Source organism: Loxodonta africana, chromosome 1 (assembly GCF_030014295.1).
Source record: "Loxodonta africana isolate mLoxAfr1 chromosome 1, mLoxAfr1.hap2, whole genome shotgun sequence".
Lineage (NCBI taxonomy): Eukaryota > Metazoa > Chordata > Mammalia > Proboscidea > Elephantidae > Loxodonta > Loxodonta africana.
Genome location: NC_087342.1, coordinates 21,674,241 through 21,693,763, shown reverse-complemented (window position 1 = coordinate 21,693,763; position 19,523 = coordinate 21,674,241). Strand labels below are relative to the sequence as shown.

The window sequence follows — 19,523 nt, the reverse complement described above, 5'->3', positions numbered from 1 at the left end:
AAGAGAGCTATCACTTAATCATTCCTCCAAGTGTTTACCTAGCATGATTCTATAAACCATGTAAGTATTTACCTAGCACGATTCTACAAACCATGTAAGTATTTACCTAGCACGATTCTATAAACCATGTAAGTATTTACCCAGCACGATTCTATAAACCATGTAAGTATTTACCTAGCACGATTCTATAAACCATGTAAGTATTTACCTAGCACGATTCTATAAACCACGTATTTACCTAGCACAATTCTATAAACCATGTAAACCATGTAAGTAGTTATTATTACAGTGAAACCCATGAAAGCCTGAACTCGACAGAACTGCCTTGTTTTTCAGGGTCTCAAAAGTCTTCTGCCTTGGACAGAATGCAATCTTACCACTTTTCTATTGCTTGTTTTAGTGGAAAAGACTGTAGTTTTCCTTCTCTGACAGGTTTCCACATCATACAGGTTTTGGCTTTCACAGCTTTTACTATACATGCCTTTCATTCGTGCATTTATCTACTCATACACCTATTCATTCAATCAATATGCATTTTTAAATGTTTATTCTGTGCCATGCACTGTGGTAGGTGTTGGGAATATAACCATGAAAAAAAGAAACAGAAATCCTGAACTTATAAAGTTCAGGTTGCCAGATTAGTACATAAAACCAAAAAACCAAATCCATTGTCATGCAGTTGATTCCAATGCATAGCGACCCTATAGGACAGGACAGAACTGCTCCAATGGGTTTCCAAGGAGGGCCTGGTGGATTTGAACTGCCGACCTTTTGGTTAGCAGCCGTAGCTCTTAACCACTATGCCACCAGGTTTTCTGCATTAGTACATAGTTAATTAAAATACAATAAGGTAAGTATTTTGGTAGTAGTAGCAAGTGATGTGGGCTTCTAACTTAAAGTGGAGGATCAGGGAAGATTTCCTGGACAGCTCATAAATGACAACTTGAAAGGAGAGTAAGGTCAGCCAGATCAAGGAGGACAGAAAAGTGTTCTTAGACGAGGTGGGAGAAAGAGTATGGTATACTCTGGGCACTAAAAATAGTTGAACCAGATGGTGCCTGGCTGGCTACCCTACTGGCTTCTCTGACAGGGATCACAATCGAGGGTCTTAGACAGAGCTGGAGAAAAATGTAGAACAAAATTCTAATTCAAAAAGAAAGACCAGACTTGCTGGCCTGACAGAGACTGGAGAAACCCCAAGAGTATGGCCCCCAGACACCGTTTCAGCTTAGTAATGAAGTTATTCTTGAGGTTCACCTTTCAGAGATTAGACAAAGATTAGACAGGCCTATAAAACAAAATGAGACTAAAGGGGCACACCAGCCCTGGCGCAAGGACTGGAAGGCAGGAGGAGACAGGAAAACTGGTAATAGGGAACTCAAGGTTGAAAAGGGAGAGTGTTGACCTATTGTGGGGTTGTTAACCAATGTCATAAAACAACATGTGTACTGTTTAATGAGAAACTAATTTGTTCCGTAAATTTTCATCTAAAGTACAATTAAAAAATAAAGTAATATAAAATAAAAATTGTTGAAGATACATGGGAGATTGAATGTGAGAGTACAGGTCATCAGCCCCAGAAATACAAAGATGAATGAAAAATGATCCCTCCATAAAATCTGTAAAATATTCTTCAGTATATTTTTGAAGCTTGCAGTGAAAACAGAAAGTAGTATTAAGAAGACAGGTCCTCTTTTTTCTTTTTTAGAGGATATCAGCTTTTGCTTCCATTAATTAGTATCTCTAAAGAAATACATCACTAATGTTACCTTCTTCTTTTCTCTTTCCTGGGATCTTGTTCTATAGTTCCCAATTTGGGCTGTTCATCCCAATCTGGATACCTCACTATCCTCTCCAAGTCAACATATCCACAATCAATATCAATATTTTCATCCTTAAACCTCCTCCTGACTTTCCAGTTTCTATTATGGTACCACTATTAATAATGCAATAAATATGCATTGATAATTATTGGTGATTGGAATGTGAAAGTTGGAAACAAACAGGAAGGATCAGTAGTTGGAAAATATGGCCTTGGTGATAGAAATGATGCTGGAGATAGAATGATTGAATTTTGGAAGAACAAGGACACATTCATTGCAAGTACCATTTTTCAACAATATAAATGGGGATTATACACATGGTCCTTGGCAGGTGGAATACACAAGAATCAAATGGACAACATCTGTGGAAAGGGACGATGGAGAAGCTCAACACCATCAGTCAGAACAAAGTCAGGGGCCGACTGTGGAACAGACCATCAGTTGCTCATATGGAAGTTCAAGTAGAAGCTGAAGAAAATTCAAACAAGCCCACGAGAGCCAAAATATGACCTTGAGTATATCCCATCTGAATTTAGAGACCATCTCAAGAATAGATTTAACCCATTGAACACTAATGATCAAAGACCAGATGAGTTGTGGGATGACATCAAGGATATCATACAAGAAAAAAAGCAAAAGATCATTAAAAAGACAAGAAAGAAAGAAAATAGCAAAACGTATGTCAGAGGAGACTCTGAAACTTGCTCTTGAATACAGAGCAACTAAAGCAAATGGAAGAAATGATGAAGTTAAAGAGCTGAATAGGTGATTTCAAAGGGCGAGTCAGAAGACAAAGTATTATAATGAAATGTGCAAAGACGTGGAGTTAGAAAACCCAAAGGGAAGATCACCCTTGGAATTTCTCAAGCTGAAAGAGCTGAAGAAAAAATTCAAGCCTTGAGTTGCAGTATTGAAGGATTCTATGAACAAAATTATTTTTTTCTTTTTATGAACAAAATATTGAATGACACAGGAAGCATCAAAAGAAGATGGAAGGAATACAGAGTCACTGTACCAAAAAAAAAAAAAAATTGGTCAATGTTCAGTCATTTCAGGAGGTAGTATATGCTCAAGAAACAATGGTATCGAAGGGAGAAGTCCAAGCTGCACTGAAGGCATTGGCAAAAAACAAGGCTCCAGGAATTGTCAGAATACCAATGGAGATGTTTCAACAAAAGGATGCAGCACTGGAGGTGCTCACTCATCTATGCCAAGAAATCTGGAAGACAGCTACCTGGCCAACTGACTGGAAGAGATTCATATTTGTGTCTATTTCAAAGGAAGGTGATCCAACAGAATGTGGAAATTATCAAACAATGTCATTAATATCGCATGCAAGTAAAATTTTGCTGAAGATCATTCAAAAGCAGTTGCAGCTGTACATCGACAGAGAACTGCCAGAAATTCAAGTCAGATTCAGAAGAGGACGTGGAACAAGGGATATCATTGCTAATGTCAGATGGATCCTGGCTGAAAACAGAATACCAGAACGATGTTTACCTGTGTTTTACTGACAATGCAAAGGCATTTAACTGTGTGGATCATAACAAATTATGGATAACATTGCAAAGAATGGGAAATCTAGAACTCTTAATTGTGTTCATGAGGAAACTGTACAAAGACCAAGAGGCAGTCTTTTGAACAGAACAAGGGGATACTGTGTGGTTAAAATCAGGAAAGGTGTGCCTCAGGGTTGTATTATTTCACCATACTTATTCAATCTGTATGTTGAGCAAATAATCCAAGAAGCTGAACTGTATGATGAAGAACACAGGATCATGACTGGAGGAAAACTCACTGACAAGCTGCAATATGCAGATGACACAATCTTGCTTGCTGAACGCGAAGAGAAACTGAAGCACCGATGAAAATCAAGGACTACAGCCTGCAGAATGGATTACACATCAACACAAAGAAAACAAAAATCCTCACAACTAGACCAACGACACGATAAATGGAGAAAATATTGATGTTGTCAAGGATTTTATTTTACTTGGAACCACAATTAACACCCATGGAAGCAACAGTCAAGAAATCAAACAAGGTATTACATTAGGCAAATCTGCTGCAAAAGATCTCTTTAAAGCGTTAAAAAGCAAGATGTTACTTTGAGGACTAAGGTGTGCCTGACCCACCAAAAAAAACAAACGTGTTGCAGCCGAGTCAATTCTGACTCATAGCGACCCCACATATGAGCTATGAGCCCCTGACCCAAGCCGCAGTATTTTCAATCACCTCATATGCATGCGAAAGCTGGACAATGAATAGGGAAGACCAAAGAAAAATTGACACTTTTTTGGTTTTGGTTTGATTTTAAATTATGGTATTGTCAAAGAATGTTGAAAACACCATGGACTGCCAGAGGAATGAACAAGTCTGTCTGGAAGATGTACAACCAGAATGCTTCTTAAAAGCGAGGATGGCAAGATTTCGTCTCATGTACTTTGGGCATTATCAGGAGTGACCAGTCCCTGGAGGACATTATGTTTGGTAAAGTAGATGGTAAGCAAAAGAGAGGAAGACCCTCAATGAGATGGACAGACCTGGTGGCTACAAAGATGGACTTAAATGTTGCAACAATTGTGAGGATGGCACGGGACTGAAGGGTGTTTCGTTCTGTTGTCCATGGCGTCACTATGAGTCAGAACCAAGGTTTAAAATCTCAGCATCATCTTGGATTCCTCTTCTTCCAATTCTCTGCTTACTCCTAAAATGATTCTCCAAATTCCATTGTTTCCTCCTTCTGAGAGTGCCTTACCGAACTGAGCCATCTTTGGATGTTTGCAGCTCGCCTACAATGAGGTCGGTGACAATAGCCATCTGACACCCAGTGGTAGCATTAAGGATAGATTAAGGATAGCTGTGATTTGTTTAGTTCTTTGAAATGCAAACATAAACTCTGGAGGATTATTTGTGGCTAAAGTTGCTACAAAGTGTTAATGCTCTCAGCTACTAACCAAAAGTTTGGAGGTTTGAGCCACCCCAATGGTGCTCCCGAAGAAAGGTCTGGTGAGCCACTTCTGAAAAATCATACGGTGAAAATCCTTTGGAGCACAGTCCTACTCTGACACACACAAGGTCACCATGAATTGACTCAAAGGCAACTGGAAACTGGTACAGTGGAACTAATACACCTTTTTTATGAACAGATATCTCAACCACAATCTGTCTTGACTTTCTAACTTGTCTCTCACCTCCAGCACCCTTCCAGGGACATCTCACACCATTTCCAAGTGAATCCTATAAAAGTTCCCCCTTTTATCCTACCATTCGCTTGCTCAAGAATCCTTAGGCTTTACCATTGCCATTACTAAATACAGCCCAATTCTCTTGTTAGATTTTCAATGATCTCTTGCTCACCACAATTTGAGCATCATTGCCTGTTATATCCCTACACAAACTCCAGCTAAACTAGGCCATTCATGTTTCCTATTATTGGCTCCTTCTTGGGTCATACCGCCCTCTACCTTTCCATGATGACTGTAAGACAATGAATTAGCTCAGAATTCAAAAGAGATCAAATTATAGAGGCAAATAAAAATGTTAATAACACTTCCCAGATTTGAAGAGCACTAGAATGAATTGAAAATTCCATCAGCCTTTGCTTAAATGGACAATTAGCAAGATAATGAGTCATATTTCTAATTTGGAAATAGTATCTTGATTATAGTTGCACAAATTTAGGTCTTATATCACTTTCTAGGTGATAACTGAGGAACTTCAACATGTATGGCTTTTTATATTCCTCATTGTCCTTAGAGGTATGCAATAGATTCAAAATATATATATTTTGTTGAAAGCATGGATGAATTAAATAAAAACAATTACCCAAGCCTTTCTGTGATTGGTTTTTCCAAACTAGTTTTATACAATGGTGCATTTTTTACCCTCTAAGGTGCAAGAAGTTATAAAATGTTCATTAGTTGTCTTGGATATTCTTTAGGAAATTCCATTAGTCAAGCATTGTCCCTCAATCGTTTTCCCTAAAACAATTAAGATATCTCATCCATCGTGTGCATTAAAAACTATCAGTTGCGTATTAAATGGCTTTGTAAAGAGGATAGAGTCTTTGAAAAGTCTCAAAATCATTGTACCACAGTGTTTTGAAATGATTTTTTTTTTTAACCTAGGGTATTGAATTCTCCTTTATCGTGAATGCCAAAGAAAAAAATTGTGTAAAAGGCAAACACTGAAAACAAACCCAAACCCACTGCCGTCAAGTCAGTTCCGACTCACAGTGACCCTCCAGGAAAGAGTAGAACTGCCCCATGGGGTTTCCAAGGAGTGGCTGGTGAATTCAAACTGCTGACCTCTTGGTTAGCAGCCAAGCTCTTAACCACTGCACCACCAGGGATCTTCCAAAAAAAAAAAAGATACCTATAGATAATTTCAAATGTTTTTCTGTCTTTGGATCGCACAATATTAACCTACAATATATCCATTGCCGTTGAGTCAATTCCTACTCATAGCTTCCCTGTAGAACAGAAGAGAACTGCCCCATATGGTTTCCAAGGAGAGCCTGGTGGATTCGAACTGCTGATCTTTTGGTTAGCAGCCATAGCTCTTAACCGCTATGCCGCCGGGGTTTCCACCTACCATATATGCTTAGATTAATATTAATGAATATTCTCTGCACTCACAACTGGTAGTATCTGGGACAGGCAGGTATTTGCTCAGTGATAGATGGAAGTTATTTGGAGACAATATGTTCCATAGATAAACCTCACATCAGGTGATTATATGCAGAGTCTCTTTTGTGCTATTCACATATTCATAAGGAGTCTCAAGGACTCTTGAGAGTCCAAGAAAGGAAGAATTTGCTTACCAAAGTTGAGGGACTAAGGAGGCTGGAGAGGGTTTCAGAAGGAGATGCCCTCAGCATCAACAGTCCATTTGGCTCCTGGACCTGGAGGTTGCGGCTGCTGTGGAATGAAGTTTCTCTTCCTTGTTCCCAGTGAGCCAGGTGCCACTGCATGGTGACAGTGTTTGAAATGCTGTGCCCTTGTTTACTTGTATTTCGGGGACCAACCAAACCAAAAACCAAACCCAGTGCCATTGAGTTGATTCCGACTCATAGCGACCCTACAGGACAGAGTAGAACTGCCCCCTAGAGTTTCCATGGAGCACCTGGTGGATTCGAACTGCTGCCCTTTGGTTAGCACTTAACCGCTATGCCACCAGGGTTTTGGGGACCACTAGGCTGTAAATTCTGTGAGGGTAGGGACCATTTCTCAGTTCTTTTAGTGACCCCAGTGCACAACACAGTGCCCAGCTCATAGTAGGAGCCTCTGAATTTCTATTGAATGAATGAATGAATAAACTAGTGAGGGAAAGAAGGGGAGACGGGAGATAAGAGAAAGAGAAAAAGAAAGGATAAAAGGAAGAGAGGAAAAGATCAGTCCTAACAACAACCTAGAGCCCTGATGGCTCTGTGATTAAGCTTTGGGCTGCTAACCAAAAGGCTGGCAGTTTGAACCCACCAACCACTCCTTGGAAACCCTATGGGGCAGTTCTATTCTGTCCTATAGGGTCCCTGAGTCAGAATCGACTCTACCGACGGCAAAGGGTATCCACAACCTATTGTATGCTAGTCTGACAGGATGTGAATCTGAAATAACTGCTTAGGAAAATTCCTACATGTCCAACTCAGGTCACCGCATACTCCACACATACACATTTCAAATACATCATTGAATCTAAGGAGTAGACGGAGAGGGGAGGGGATTACGGCAGAGTGAAGGACAAAATGCCTTGGTTTAAGTGCTTTTTTTTTTTCATAGCATTTATAACTGTTGGAAATCATGTTATTTACTCACTTTCAGTAGAATTTCAGTTCCTTGGGGCCAGAAATCTCATCTACCTTGTTCACTGCTTTATCCTTAGCACCTAGTAGAGTGCCTGGTCCGTGTTGTGGTTGTTGTTGTTAGGTGCCCTTGAGTCGGTTCGGACTCATAGCAGCCCTATGTACCACAGAACGAAACACTGCCTGGTCCATAAATAGGGATTAATAACATTTGGGGGAATGAGTAAATGAATAAATACACAAATAAATCCAAATCGCAGAGGCACAGCTGTGCAGCCTTAAACAAGTTGCTTAAACTCTTTGGGCCTCAGGTTCTACCACCTTATAGAGTTGCAGATTAAATGAAACAACGCATAGAATGTTAGCACAGTGGGTATCTAAGGAAAGAAGTTACTCTCATACAAAAAAAAAAAAAAAGCAGAAAATTATACACGTTTGTACTGATAAGTTGTGACCCTTGGCATGCTTGAAAATCGGCTTCTTTATTTTGATGTTTTGTCCTTAGTAATAATCCAAACTAAAGGCCCATGTGTTAATTTTCATTTCCAAAAAAATGTTAGCACAGCGTCCAATATATATAAGAACTTAAAAAAAAAAAAAAAAAAAGCTATTTTGTCAAGAGATAATTGACAAAAAAAATTGGCAAGGGAAAAATAGTGTCAAGAGAAAATTTCACGTATTTCCTCCCATGGTATTCCTTTTTGCCTCTTGACCCTTCCCCTTCGGGAGGAGCTAGACCTTGAGGTGAATCATTGCCTCAGGAAAAGAGGCAGAAAAAAGGACCTGGGAGTTGATAACTGGCTTTTGAGTCTCAAAAGTCAGTAACAAGTCTGATCATAGATTTTAGAGACTATCTAGCACTCCTTGGAAACCTACGGGGCAGTTCTGCTCTGTCCTTTAGGGTTGCTATGAGTTGGAATCAACTCGAGGGCAACTGATTTTGTTGTTCATTTTTTGGGGGTTTTGATAATAAGAACTAAGCTTTCCTGTCCACGATGCCTTCCCTCTACAGTCTTTCTAGCGAAATAAAAGTCCCCAGACTGGGAGTTAGAAGGCCATTCAAAGGAAACTTACTTAGACATTGCATTGTTGCTGTTGTTAGGTGCCATCAAGTCAATCCTGGCTCATAGCAACTCTATGTGACAGAGTAGAACTGCCCCATAGGGTTTTTTTTTTTTTTTAATTGTGCTTTAGGTGAAAGTTTACAGCTCAAATTAATTTCTCATTCATGAATTTATATACATATTATTTTGGGGCATTGGTTGCAATCCACACAATGTGACAGCAAACATCCCCTTTACACCCCAGGTTCCCTCAGCCCATTCATCCAGTTCCTGTCCCTTCCTGCCTTCTTGTCTTGCTTTTGGACAGGAGCTGCCCATTTGGTCTTGTATCTTTGATTGAACTAAGAAGCATATTCCCCACGTGCATTCTAGCCTATAATCCTTACAGGAGCAGATCTCCAGGTTGTTCTTCCGTGGAGCTACTGAATGGGTTCTAACTGCCAACCTTTTGGTTAGCAGCCGAGCCCTTATTTGTTACTGACATTGCGTAAGTCTGAAAAATGGGGTCTGCACCAAAGTAGGTACAACAAGCTTGTGCAAACTGAGAGTAAAATGCATCTGGGCTGGCCTCCCTTTCCAGGTAGATAGGTCTCAACAGTACTAGATACGGGGTAGAGTAGGAGGAGGAGAAACAAGAGCTGAGCTAGACTAGGTTCTCTCCCCAAAGCCTTGCATATTTTACTCTAGACAGACAGGGGTCATGAGGACTTGCTTATTGGTGGGGATGACTGTCCAACTTACACCAGCCACTTCACACTTAATATTTTCAAAGCTGGCAAACCTTGGAGCCAAAAGAAAAATTAAGTGCTGTGATAAAGTGAAGCTTCTTGGAGTAAAATAAGTCAGTCACAAAAGGACAAATATTATATGTTTCCAAATATCTAGAATGGCAAATATATACAGACCTAAACAAAATAATGGTTACCAAGGATGGGCACAAGGGAAGAGAAAGGGGAAACTCATTGCTTAGGTGACATTAAGCTTCTGCAAAGGGGTGATGGAAAAATCTGGAAATGGTGGTAGTCACACAACATGATGAAAACCATGGTACTGAATTGTCCATGTGAAAAAGGTTGAAATGGAAAATGTTTTGTTACCTATATATTAACCACGATTAAAAAAAAATAGTTAAGCTTTTTTCATAACTGAGTTCATGGCAATAAAAGGAGAGTGGTGAGATCAGGAGGCAGAGGAGGACCTCCCAACACTGTGGATGGGAACATCAAGAGGGAGAGAAAAGGTTGCAAGATATGCAAAAGAAGGCACTGGCTTTACCTACCCAAGAATCATCCTCCTCACCCCTGTGGTCATTTATGTTTAGGAGCAAACACCACTTCTAATCCTGGTTCTCTCACTTACTACCTGAGCAGCCAGGGCCTCTTTTCTCTTCATTTTCCTGATTTCTAAACTCTCCGTCTAATTTGGTTTTTGCCGTGATGAAGTGACATGTAAAAGTCATTTATAAAATGTAAATTGCTATGAAGATGCTGCCAGTATTTCCTGGTTTTGTTGTTGTTGTTAGGTGCCTTTGAGTCAGTTCTGACTCAGCGACCCTACGTAAAACAGAATGAAAGACTGTGTGGTCTTTACAGAAATAAAGACTTCTGTATACACAGAGGGCTATTTTTACCAGGCAGTTCTATTCTGTCCTAAAGGGTCGCTATGAGTTGGAACTGACTTGACGGCAACGAGTTTTTTTGTTTGTTGGTTGGTTTATTATGCAGGTGGAGAAGAAATAACCTGGGTCACATTTGTGGACAAATATGCTGGCAAGACATTTGCCACTTCAGGAATTTACAATCTTCTGATTGTTCGGTTAGAATCCTCCCCACAAATATTGTACTTGATTGAGCAGAAGCGTCTATGCAGGCTATGTAATAACGTATTTAGAACATGCTGTTATTAAGATCTTTTTAAAGAAATTAATGAGAAACAAACATATGTATGTCTGTTTTATGTGTCTCTCTATAAAATTGGCCTTTATAAATACTTACATTGCATAGGTATTAATGCCGGTGACTTAACATTCCCGTGACAGAAGCTAAAAAAAAAAATTGCTGTTGAGTCGATTCCGACTCATACCGACCCTATAGGACAGAGTGGAGCTGCCTCATGGGGTTTCCAAGGAACAGCTAGTGGATTCAAACTGCCAATCTTTTGATTAGCAGCCGAGCTCTTAACCATTGTACCATCAGGGATCCTACTTACCATTTAAGGCCATTTTAGGCCAATTGTTGACATTTGTTGAAGGGAAGCATGGTTTACCTTCTCTGGAACTCTCTGAGTATTCCTGAGAATCAAAGCAAGTACCGTACACCCCCATCAGTTAAGGAGAAAGGGCAGACCAAGGGGTAAAGCTTTCTGTCTTTCCTCTCCTTACTTCCCCATTGCCATGCTCTCTGTTGCCAGTAACAAAAGCCATTCTTCACTGTTGGGCCACAGGGGTTGAGAAACAGCTTCTGTGCATAAGGAAGAAGGACTGTTTGCCTTGGGTTTGGGGTTTGAAGGTTGAGTGCTATGGAAACGTTATGGATGAAAGATATGACCAGTATGCAAATTCTCATTGTTGTCATTATAAGGCGGTTAGATCTTAGCACAGTAAAGGGGTATTTTGTAATTATATTGAACATATTTATGTTGACTGCATTTTCTTGTCTCAATTTTAAATTGAGAAGATCCATTTTTAATGTGAAATCTGCTTGCATGGAACAATTTAGGAATACATAATGAGCTCCTGTTTCACATAGGTGACATTAAAAAATTGTGGGGGTTTTCATTTCTCTTTACACCATTTGGAAAGGGAAAAATTCCACAGTTTGAAAGAACAAAAGAAGACAAATTGTTTTTCATTACCATGTGCTGTGTATGTGTTTTCCTAAAGGATATTTTATGAATACTGCCATGAAAATTGCACAAACTCAAGTAGACATTACATAGTACAGATGAGAACTAGGAGAGTTCCAACCATATCTGTTGTTAAATGCTGTCAAGTCAGTTCCGACTCATAGCGACCCTGTGCACAACAGAATGAAACACTGCCCGCTCCTGAGCCATCCTTACAATCGTTGTTATTCTCGAGCACATTGTGTCACAGCCACTGTGTCAATCCACCTCGTTGAGGGCCTTCCTCTTTTCCGCTGACCCTGTACTCTGCCAAGCATGGTGTCCTTCTCCTGGGACTGATCCCTCCTGACAACATGCCTCTAAGGAGCATTCTGGCTGTACTTCTTCTAAGACAGATTTGTTCGTTCTTTTCTCAGTCCATGGTATATTCAATATTCTTCGCCAACACCACAATTCAAAGGCATCAATTCTTTGGTCTTCCTTATTCATTGTCTAGCTTTCACATGCATATGATGTGATTGAAAATATCATGGCCTGGGTCAGGCGCACCTTAGTCTTCAAGGTGACATCTTTGCTCTTCAACACTGTGAAGAGGTCTTTTGCAGCAGATTTACCCAATGCAATGCGTCTTTTGATTTCTTGACTGCTGCTTCCAGGGCTGTTGATTGTGGATCCAAGTAAAATGAAATCCTTGACAAATTCAGTCTTTTCTCTGTTTATCATGATGTTGCTCATTGGTCCAGTTGTGAGGGTTTTTGTTTTCTTTATGTTGAGGTGTAATCTATACTGAAGGCTGTGGTCTTTGATCTTCATTAGTAAGTGCTTCAAGTCCTCTTTACTTTCAGCAAGCAAGGCTGTGTCTTCTGCATAACGCAGGTTGTTAATGAATCTTCCTCCAATCCTGATGCCCCATTCTTCTTCTTATAGTCCAGCTTCTCAGATTATTTGCTCAGCATACAAATTGAATAGGTATGGTGAAAGAATACAACCCTCACACACACCTTTCCTGACTTTAAACCAATCAGTATCCCCTTGTTCTGTCCAAACAACTGCCTCTTGATCTTGTAAAGTTTCCTCACGAGCACAATTAAGTGTTCTGGAATTCCCATTCTTCGCAATGTTATCCATAGTTTGTTATGATCCACACAGTCAAATGTCTTTGCATAGTCAATAAAACACAGGTAAACATCCTTCTGGTATTGTCTGCTTTCAGCCAGGATCCACCTGACATCAGCAATGATATCCCTGGTTCCACGTCCTCTTCTGAAACCGGCCTGAATTTCTGGCAGTTCCCTGTCGATACACTGCTGCAGCCACTTTTGAATGATCTTCAGCAAAATTTTGCTTGCATGTGATATTAATGATATTGTTCCATAATTTCCACATTCAGTTGGATCACCTTTCTTGGGAATAGGCATAAATATGGATCTCTTCCAGTCAGTTGGCCAGGAAGCTGTCTTCCATATTTCTTGGCATAGATGAGTGAGCACCTCCAGCACTGCATCAGTTTGTTGAAACATCTCAATTGATATTCCATCAATTCCTGGAGCCTTGTTTTTCACCAATGTCTTCAGAGCAGCTTGGACTTCTTCCTTCAGTAGCATCGGTTCCTGGTCATATGCCAACTCTTGAAATGTTTGAACATCGAGTAATTCCTTTTGGTATAATGACTCTGTGTATTCCTTCCATCTTCTTTTGATGCTTCCTGCATCGTTTAATATTTTCCCCATGGAATCCTTCACTATTGCAACTCGAGGCTTGAATTTTTCTTCAGTTCTTTCAGCTTGAGAAACAACAAGTGTGTTCTTCCCTTTTGGTTTTCCATCTCCAGCTCTTTGCACATGTCATTATAATACTTTACTTTGTCTTCTCGAGCCTCCCTTTGAAATCTTTTGTTCAGTTCTTTTACTTCATCAATTTTTCCTTTTGCTTTAGCTGCTCGACATTCAAGAGCAAGTTTCAGAGTCTCCTCTGACATCCATCTTGGTCTTTTCTTTCTTTCCTGTCTTTTCAGTGACCTCTTGCTTTCTTCATGGATGATGTTCTTGATGTCATTCCACAGCTCGTCTGGTCTTCAGTCACCAGTGTTCAATGCTTCAAATCTATTCTTCACAAACTCAGGCACAGTAAAGGGGTATTTTGTCTGAAATTGATTGAATATGCAATCAAGATGCACTGATAATTCTTCAGATGGTCTCTAAATTCAGGTGGGATATACTCAGTCATATTTTGGCTCTCGTGGACTTGCTTGGATTTCCTTCAGTTTCAGCTTGAACTTGCATATGAGCAATTGATGATCTGTTCCACAGTCGGCCTCTGGCCTTGTTCTGACTGATGATATTGAGCTTTTCCACCGTCTCTTTCCACAGATGTAGTCAATTTGATTTCTGTGTGTTCCATCTGGCGAGGTCCATGTGTATAGTCACCGTTTATGTTGGTGAAAGAAGGTATTTGCAATGAAGAAGTCGTTGGTCTTGCAAAATTCTATCATCCGATCTCCGGCATTATTTCCATCACCAAGACCATGTTTTATAACTACTGATCCTTCTTCTTTGTTTCTAACTTTCGTATTCCAATCGCCAGCAATTATCAGTGCATCTTGATTGCATATTCAATCAATTTCGGACTGGAGCAGCTGATAAAAATCTTCTATTTCTTCATCTTTGGCCCTAGTGGTTGGTGTGTAAATTTGAATAATAGTCTATTAACTGGTCTTCCTTGTAGGCGTATGGATATTATCCTATCACTGACAGCGTTGTACCTCAGGATAGATCTTGAAACATTCTTTTTGATGATAAATACAACACCATTCCTCTTCGAGATGTCATTCCCAGCATAGTAGATTATATGACTGTCCAATTCAAAACAGCCAATACCAGTCCATTTCAGCTCACTAATGCCTAGCATATCGATGTTTATGTGTTCCATTTCATTTTGTCGATCCCGTTTTCCTAGATTCATACTTCGTACATTCTAGGTTCCAATTATTAATGGATGTTTGCAGCTGTTTCTTCTCATTTTGAGTTGTGCCACATCAGCAGATGAAGGTTCCGAAAGCTTTACTCCATCCACATCATTATGGTTGACTCTACTTGAGGAGGCAGCTCTTCCCCGGTCATCTTTTGAGTTCCCTCCAACGGGGGTGGGGGGGTGCTTATCTTCCAGCACTATATCAGACAATGTTCCACTGCTATTCACAAGGTTTTCACTGGCTAGTGCTCTGCAGAAGTAGACTTCTGGGTCCTTCTTCCTAGTCTGTCTTAGTCTGGAAGCTCAGCTGAAACCTGTCCTCCATAGGTGACCCTGCTGGTATCTGAATACTGGTGGCATAGCTTCCAGCATCACAGCAACACACAAGCCTCCACAGCACAACAAACTGACAGACACGTGGGGGCAACCATATCTAGAAGAATGGTTTTCTGCTCAATGAGGTCAACTAGAATCATAAACTTAAAGGATAACAGAATCCATATATTGTCTTCCCCTGAGGCTCAACTCAAGTTTCTTTCCCAGGGAAGCTCAGGTTCCCATCTATGTGGTGCAGGGCTGGATAAAATCTCTAGCCCTTCTCATTGAAGGAGTTGGTGATCTTTTAGGTTGTGTTTTGTTTGGATATGTGCATAAGCCATTCTCATATTTACAAACAGCATAAAGCTCTCACCTTTTTCTGTACCCAAAGCACTCATCAGTCTGCCTCTCTGGCAATTAAGCCGGTGTTGTACTAGGCATTTCTTCTAGTTTCATATTTATTTTGGATTAAATTTCACAGTGTTAAACTTCTCCTCTTTGTGTACATTTTGTGTTCATTTGAATGGAAAGGCTGGGTGTCTCACTTATCTATTTCTCAGTGTTCTTAACGAGGGGCCTGGTATCAAGCTGGTAATTATATGTTGACCTGGAGCCCTGGTGGTTCAGTGGTTAAGACCAAAAGGTAAGCAGTTTGAATCCACCAGACACTCCTTGGAAGCCTTATGGGGAGGTTCTACTCTGTCCTATAGGGTCACTATGAGTCAGAATCGACTCGATGGCAATGGGTTTTATATATTGATCTGATTTTTGAACACTTGCCCTGAGTGTTAGACAGGGAAGAGGAAGCTCTGTCACAAGGGCTTACCTGTGAGCATGCCTTCATTCACCACACAGTTTCCATTAATCAAAACTGCATCACAGGGCAATGACAATTTTCCTGGAAGAATAAGAACGTCTCCGGGAACCAAGTGACAGGATTCCAGCTCTTGTAAACCTACACAGCAACAAAGTTTCCATGAGTACCTGATCTTTTCCATTTTTACTGGGAAAGAAGGTGACTGAGAACTCTCATCAACTGTTGGCCAAGTTTACCCCACCTCTCCTCTGCGTAAGTGTCTCTCCACCCAGTTGCAAATTCCAAGAAAACCAGGATTAAGAAACAGATTCCTCGAGTATAGCAAAGGATTATCTCAATAACAAGATTCTGCCTTGATCCTCGTATCTGGTGCAGCGCTTTGCCCATGGAGGCTACTTGAGGAAGTTGATGAAAGGTGCCCCTTTGCTTTCACTAATTCTCTTTGACTAGGTTACTGGCTCCTTGTGGTGCACTCCGGTGGCCCTGGGGAGCAGCTCCTCATTCCTTGCAGAAAGCCTTGGCCATCCCACCCCAGGCTAACTCAGAGCAAATCCCATGTCCAGCCAGCCACTTTAAAGCCCCATTCAGGCCTGGGTTTTGGGTGGTCGTTGGAAATGTATGATGCAGGGACTGCTTGGGATGGCTAAACAAAACCAAGCCTAACCTGTTGCCATCGAGTCGAGTCTGACTCATAGCGACCCAATAGGACAGAGTAGAACTGCCCCATAGAGTTCCAAGGGGTACCTGGTGGATTCGAACTGCTGACATTTTGGTTAGCATCTGTACCACTTAACCACTACACCACCAGGGTTTTCTTGGGATCATTAGTTGGCAAATAAAAGGAGAGCTAAGAGTTGGAATTGACACGGCGGCAACGGGTTTGGTTTTTTTTTTTTAAGGCTTACACAGTTATACTCAAATGAGTGAAACATGAAGGGTAGAGGAAATTTGAAGCATCCCAGAAATTGGGTAGAAATGGTCCAATCAGGACTGAGACTAGGGTGAGGCAAGCAAGGTGCCTAGGGTGCAAATATCGAACACGGCATTCACTCTCGGGGTCCTTCAAGGGCAGGGTCAGCATTTGCACAGCCTTGCCTCCCTAAATTTTGCCCATTAAGTGCCTGCCTTGCTTGCCTTAGTCTCAGCCCTGGGTTCAGTCAGAAAAGACTTTTTCTTGACTAATAAACAAGGGCAAATGAAACTGATTCCACTCTCAAATATTAGGCTGTGAAAGATGGTAGACCATATCACTTACCTTTACCTTTTACGTTGACCGTAACCTGGACTTTGTTGTGATCCTCCACGAGATTGTGCAGTTTAACTGATTGCTACCAATTTAAAGTCAATGTTGAAATATTAGATAGCTCATATACAAAAACACATGATCTCAAAATAGTAAATGCCAAGTCTGCTGTTGCAGGCAAACTGGCTCTGGACAAAGGACTCAGCTTCCATTTTTCATGCTCCCACTTCCCTCCCTCAGCCCCAGTCCAACCCAACCCCATACTTGGCAGCAGCAAGGTTGCTTATTAGTTTAATGCTATTTCACTCCCAGGAAAACCAACCCACAGCCGCTGCCCAAAGGACATAAGCAAATGAACCCAGGCTTCGCTTTTTGAAGATGCATGATTGGTTACTTCCCTCTGTGAGCCTTTTTCCCTGTCTGTCAACAACAAAGCTGATTTAGAACTGTAAGTGGCTTTCCTATTGTAAGAACCTGTGAATATCGTAGGTTGCGTTTTGATAGTATGTGGAAGAGCCATCCTTTCCTGTGTGGATTCATAGCTTTTCATATTGGATAAGACTGCAAGTTGGAGTCACGCTACTTGTTTTGAACGATGACTTATTTATTTAGCTTCTTTAATTCTCTTTTCCTCATCTGAAGGTAGAGATAATAACTGTATCTATTGTAGTCTAGTTTTAAGCTTCAAATTAGATTCCTGGGTGGCACAAATGATTTCCATTCGGCTACTAACTGAAAGGAGCCCTGGTGGCGCAGTGGTTAAGAGCTTGGCTGCTTACCCCAAGGTCAACATTTCGAATCCACCAGCCACTCCTTGGAAACCATATGGGGCAGTTCTACTCTGTCCGTGGGGTCACTATGAGTCAGAATTGACTCAACAGCAGCTGATTTGGTTTTTTAAGCTGTAAATTAGTTAATTCTTATAAAGTCCTTTGCATTGTACCCAATACTACAATAAGAGTTCAATGAGTATTAATGATGAATAAGAAAGAAATGTTTCTGGAGTTTGTTGTTGGCAACTTGAAAAGCAGTTGTGTGAGTACATTTACCAGAAAGATGCACTTAAGGTAGAATATCTTGAGATATGTCTCTGAAAAGTGAAGGAAATGGAAGCAGTCCAGAGAAATAGAGACAGCATCTCCTAAGATATCTCAGGGGAAAAAAATGGCAGAAGTGAGAGGGGGCGTTTGCCCACACAGCTCCCCACACTGACTACTGGGGGCACCATCCGTACAGAGATGCTCAGCACCACTGTGAGGCTCTCCCTCTCTGTGGGGCTGTCAGTTACTTGGATGCCGCTAAGTAGGAGAGGGTTTCAATACTGCAAACAATACTTAAACATGGCTTAACCTAATGCAAATATAAAACTATTTTTTAGAAGTCAGAGTAAATTATTTTTATCTGTTCTGTCGTCACCAGGCTGAGAGAAGTATTGTATGCAATTAATTATGCAACATTACCCTTGAGAGAACATAATGAATTCAGTGTTAATATTTGTATAGAAAAATGTATTATTTACTTCAGTTTTGCGTGAAAATGTAAACTTCAATAATTTGGATCAGCTGAGTGGAAGAAGTGACATTACTGTTGGGTACATATTCATTGCTCTCACTGGACTTCCAGAGGTTTGCCTGTGGGGCCTCCATTTTACCAATGGATCAAACCAACAACAACAACAAAAAAAAAAACTAAACCCATTGCTGCCGAGTCAATTCCAACTTATTGTGACCCTATAGGACAGAGTAGAACATAGGGTTTCCAAGGAGTGGCTGGTAGATTCGAATTGCTGACCTTTTGATTAGCAGCCAGTCTCTTAACCACTGCACCATGATGGATAGTAGTGAGAAAGTCGGTCATGGTTCTATGGCAAGAACACTAGATTCAGTCGGGATTCCTACCCAGCCATGGTTTTAAGTTTCACCTTATGAGCTAGCTGTTTCCTCTGTAAACAGATAACATTGAATTAGATAATTTTCAGGATCGTTTCAAGCTCTAAAATGGTACAATACTGGTTTATTTTGAATATGAAAGGTGTATTCAAAATCCCCCAGGCTTCATAGAAGAAATAGACAAGGTACACAAAACTTATCGTTTTAAAAAATAATTTAAAACGTTAAGCAGGTACTACATACCAGTCCCCGGGGAGCACAAACGGTTACATGCTGGACTACTAGCCAAACTTGGCCAGCTTGAACCCACTCAGAGCTACCTCAGAAGAAAGGCCTGGTGATGTTTCCAAAAGGTCACAGTCTCAAAAACCTTATGGAGCAATTCTACTCGCACACATAGGGTCGCATGAGATGGAATCAACTCAACGACAACAACAACAATGTAGCAGGCACGGTTGTAGACACAAGGATATTTTGACTTTTTTAATCCTCGAAATAACCCTCTGAAATAAATGTTATTGCCCCCAATGCACATATATAAAAAACCATAAGCTTTAAAGTGTTAAAGTAACTTGCCCACATTTTATACTTAGTTCAGTAGTAAGATTGGCAATCAAGCCCAGGTGCATTTGACTCTAAACCTTTTCTAATGATTAATATGTTCTCCTAAAGTGCTTGAGAACATCGTTTTTTTTTTTTTTCCTTTCAGAAAATAAACATCCTTCATTACAAATTTCTTTAATTTCTCTGCT

General features: G+C 40.6%; 1 protein-coding gene across 1 annotated transcript in view; it reads right to left on the bottom strand.

Moving 5' to 3' along the window:
• The window catches only part of ATP13A5 (ATPase 13A5), a 131,212-nt gene that overhangs the window by 70,928 nt on the left and 40,761 nt on the right, over positions 1–19,523 (bottom strand). Inside the window, exons 8-9 of the mRNA XM_064280571.1 lie at positions 16,895–16,967; positions 15,649–15,777 (exon numbers count right to left, since the gene is read on the bottom strand). Of these exons, the coding sequence (XP_064136641.1) occupies positions 15,649–15,777; positions 16,895–16,967 (202 nt within the window). The remainder of the gene's footprint in view (positions 1–15,648; positions 15,778–16,894; positions 16,968–19,523) is intronic.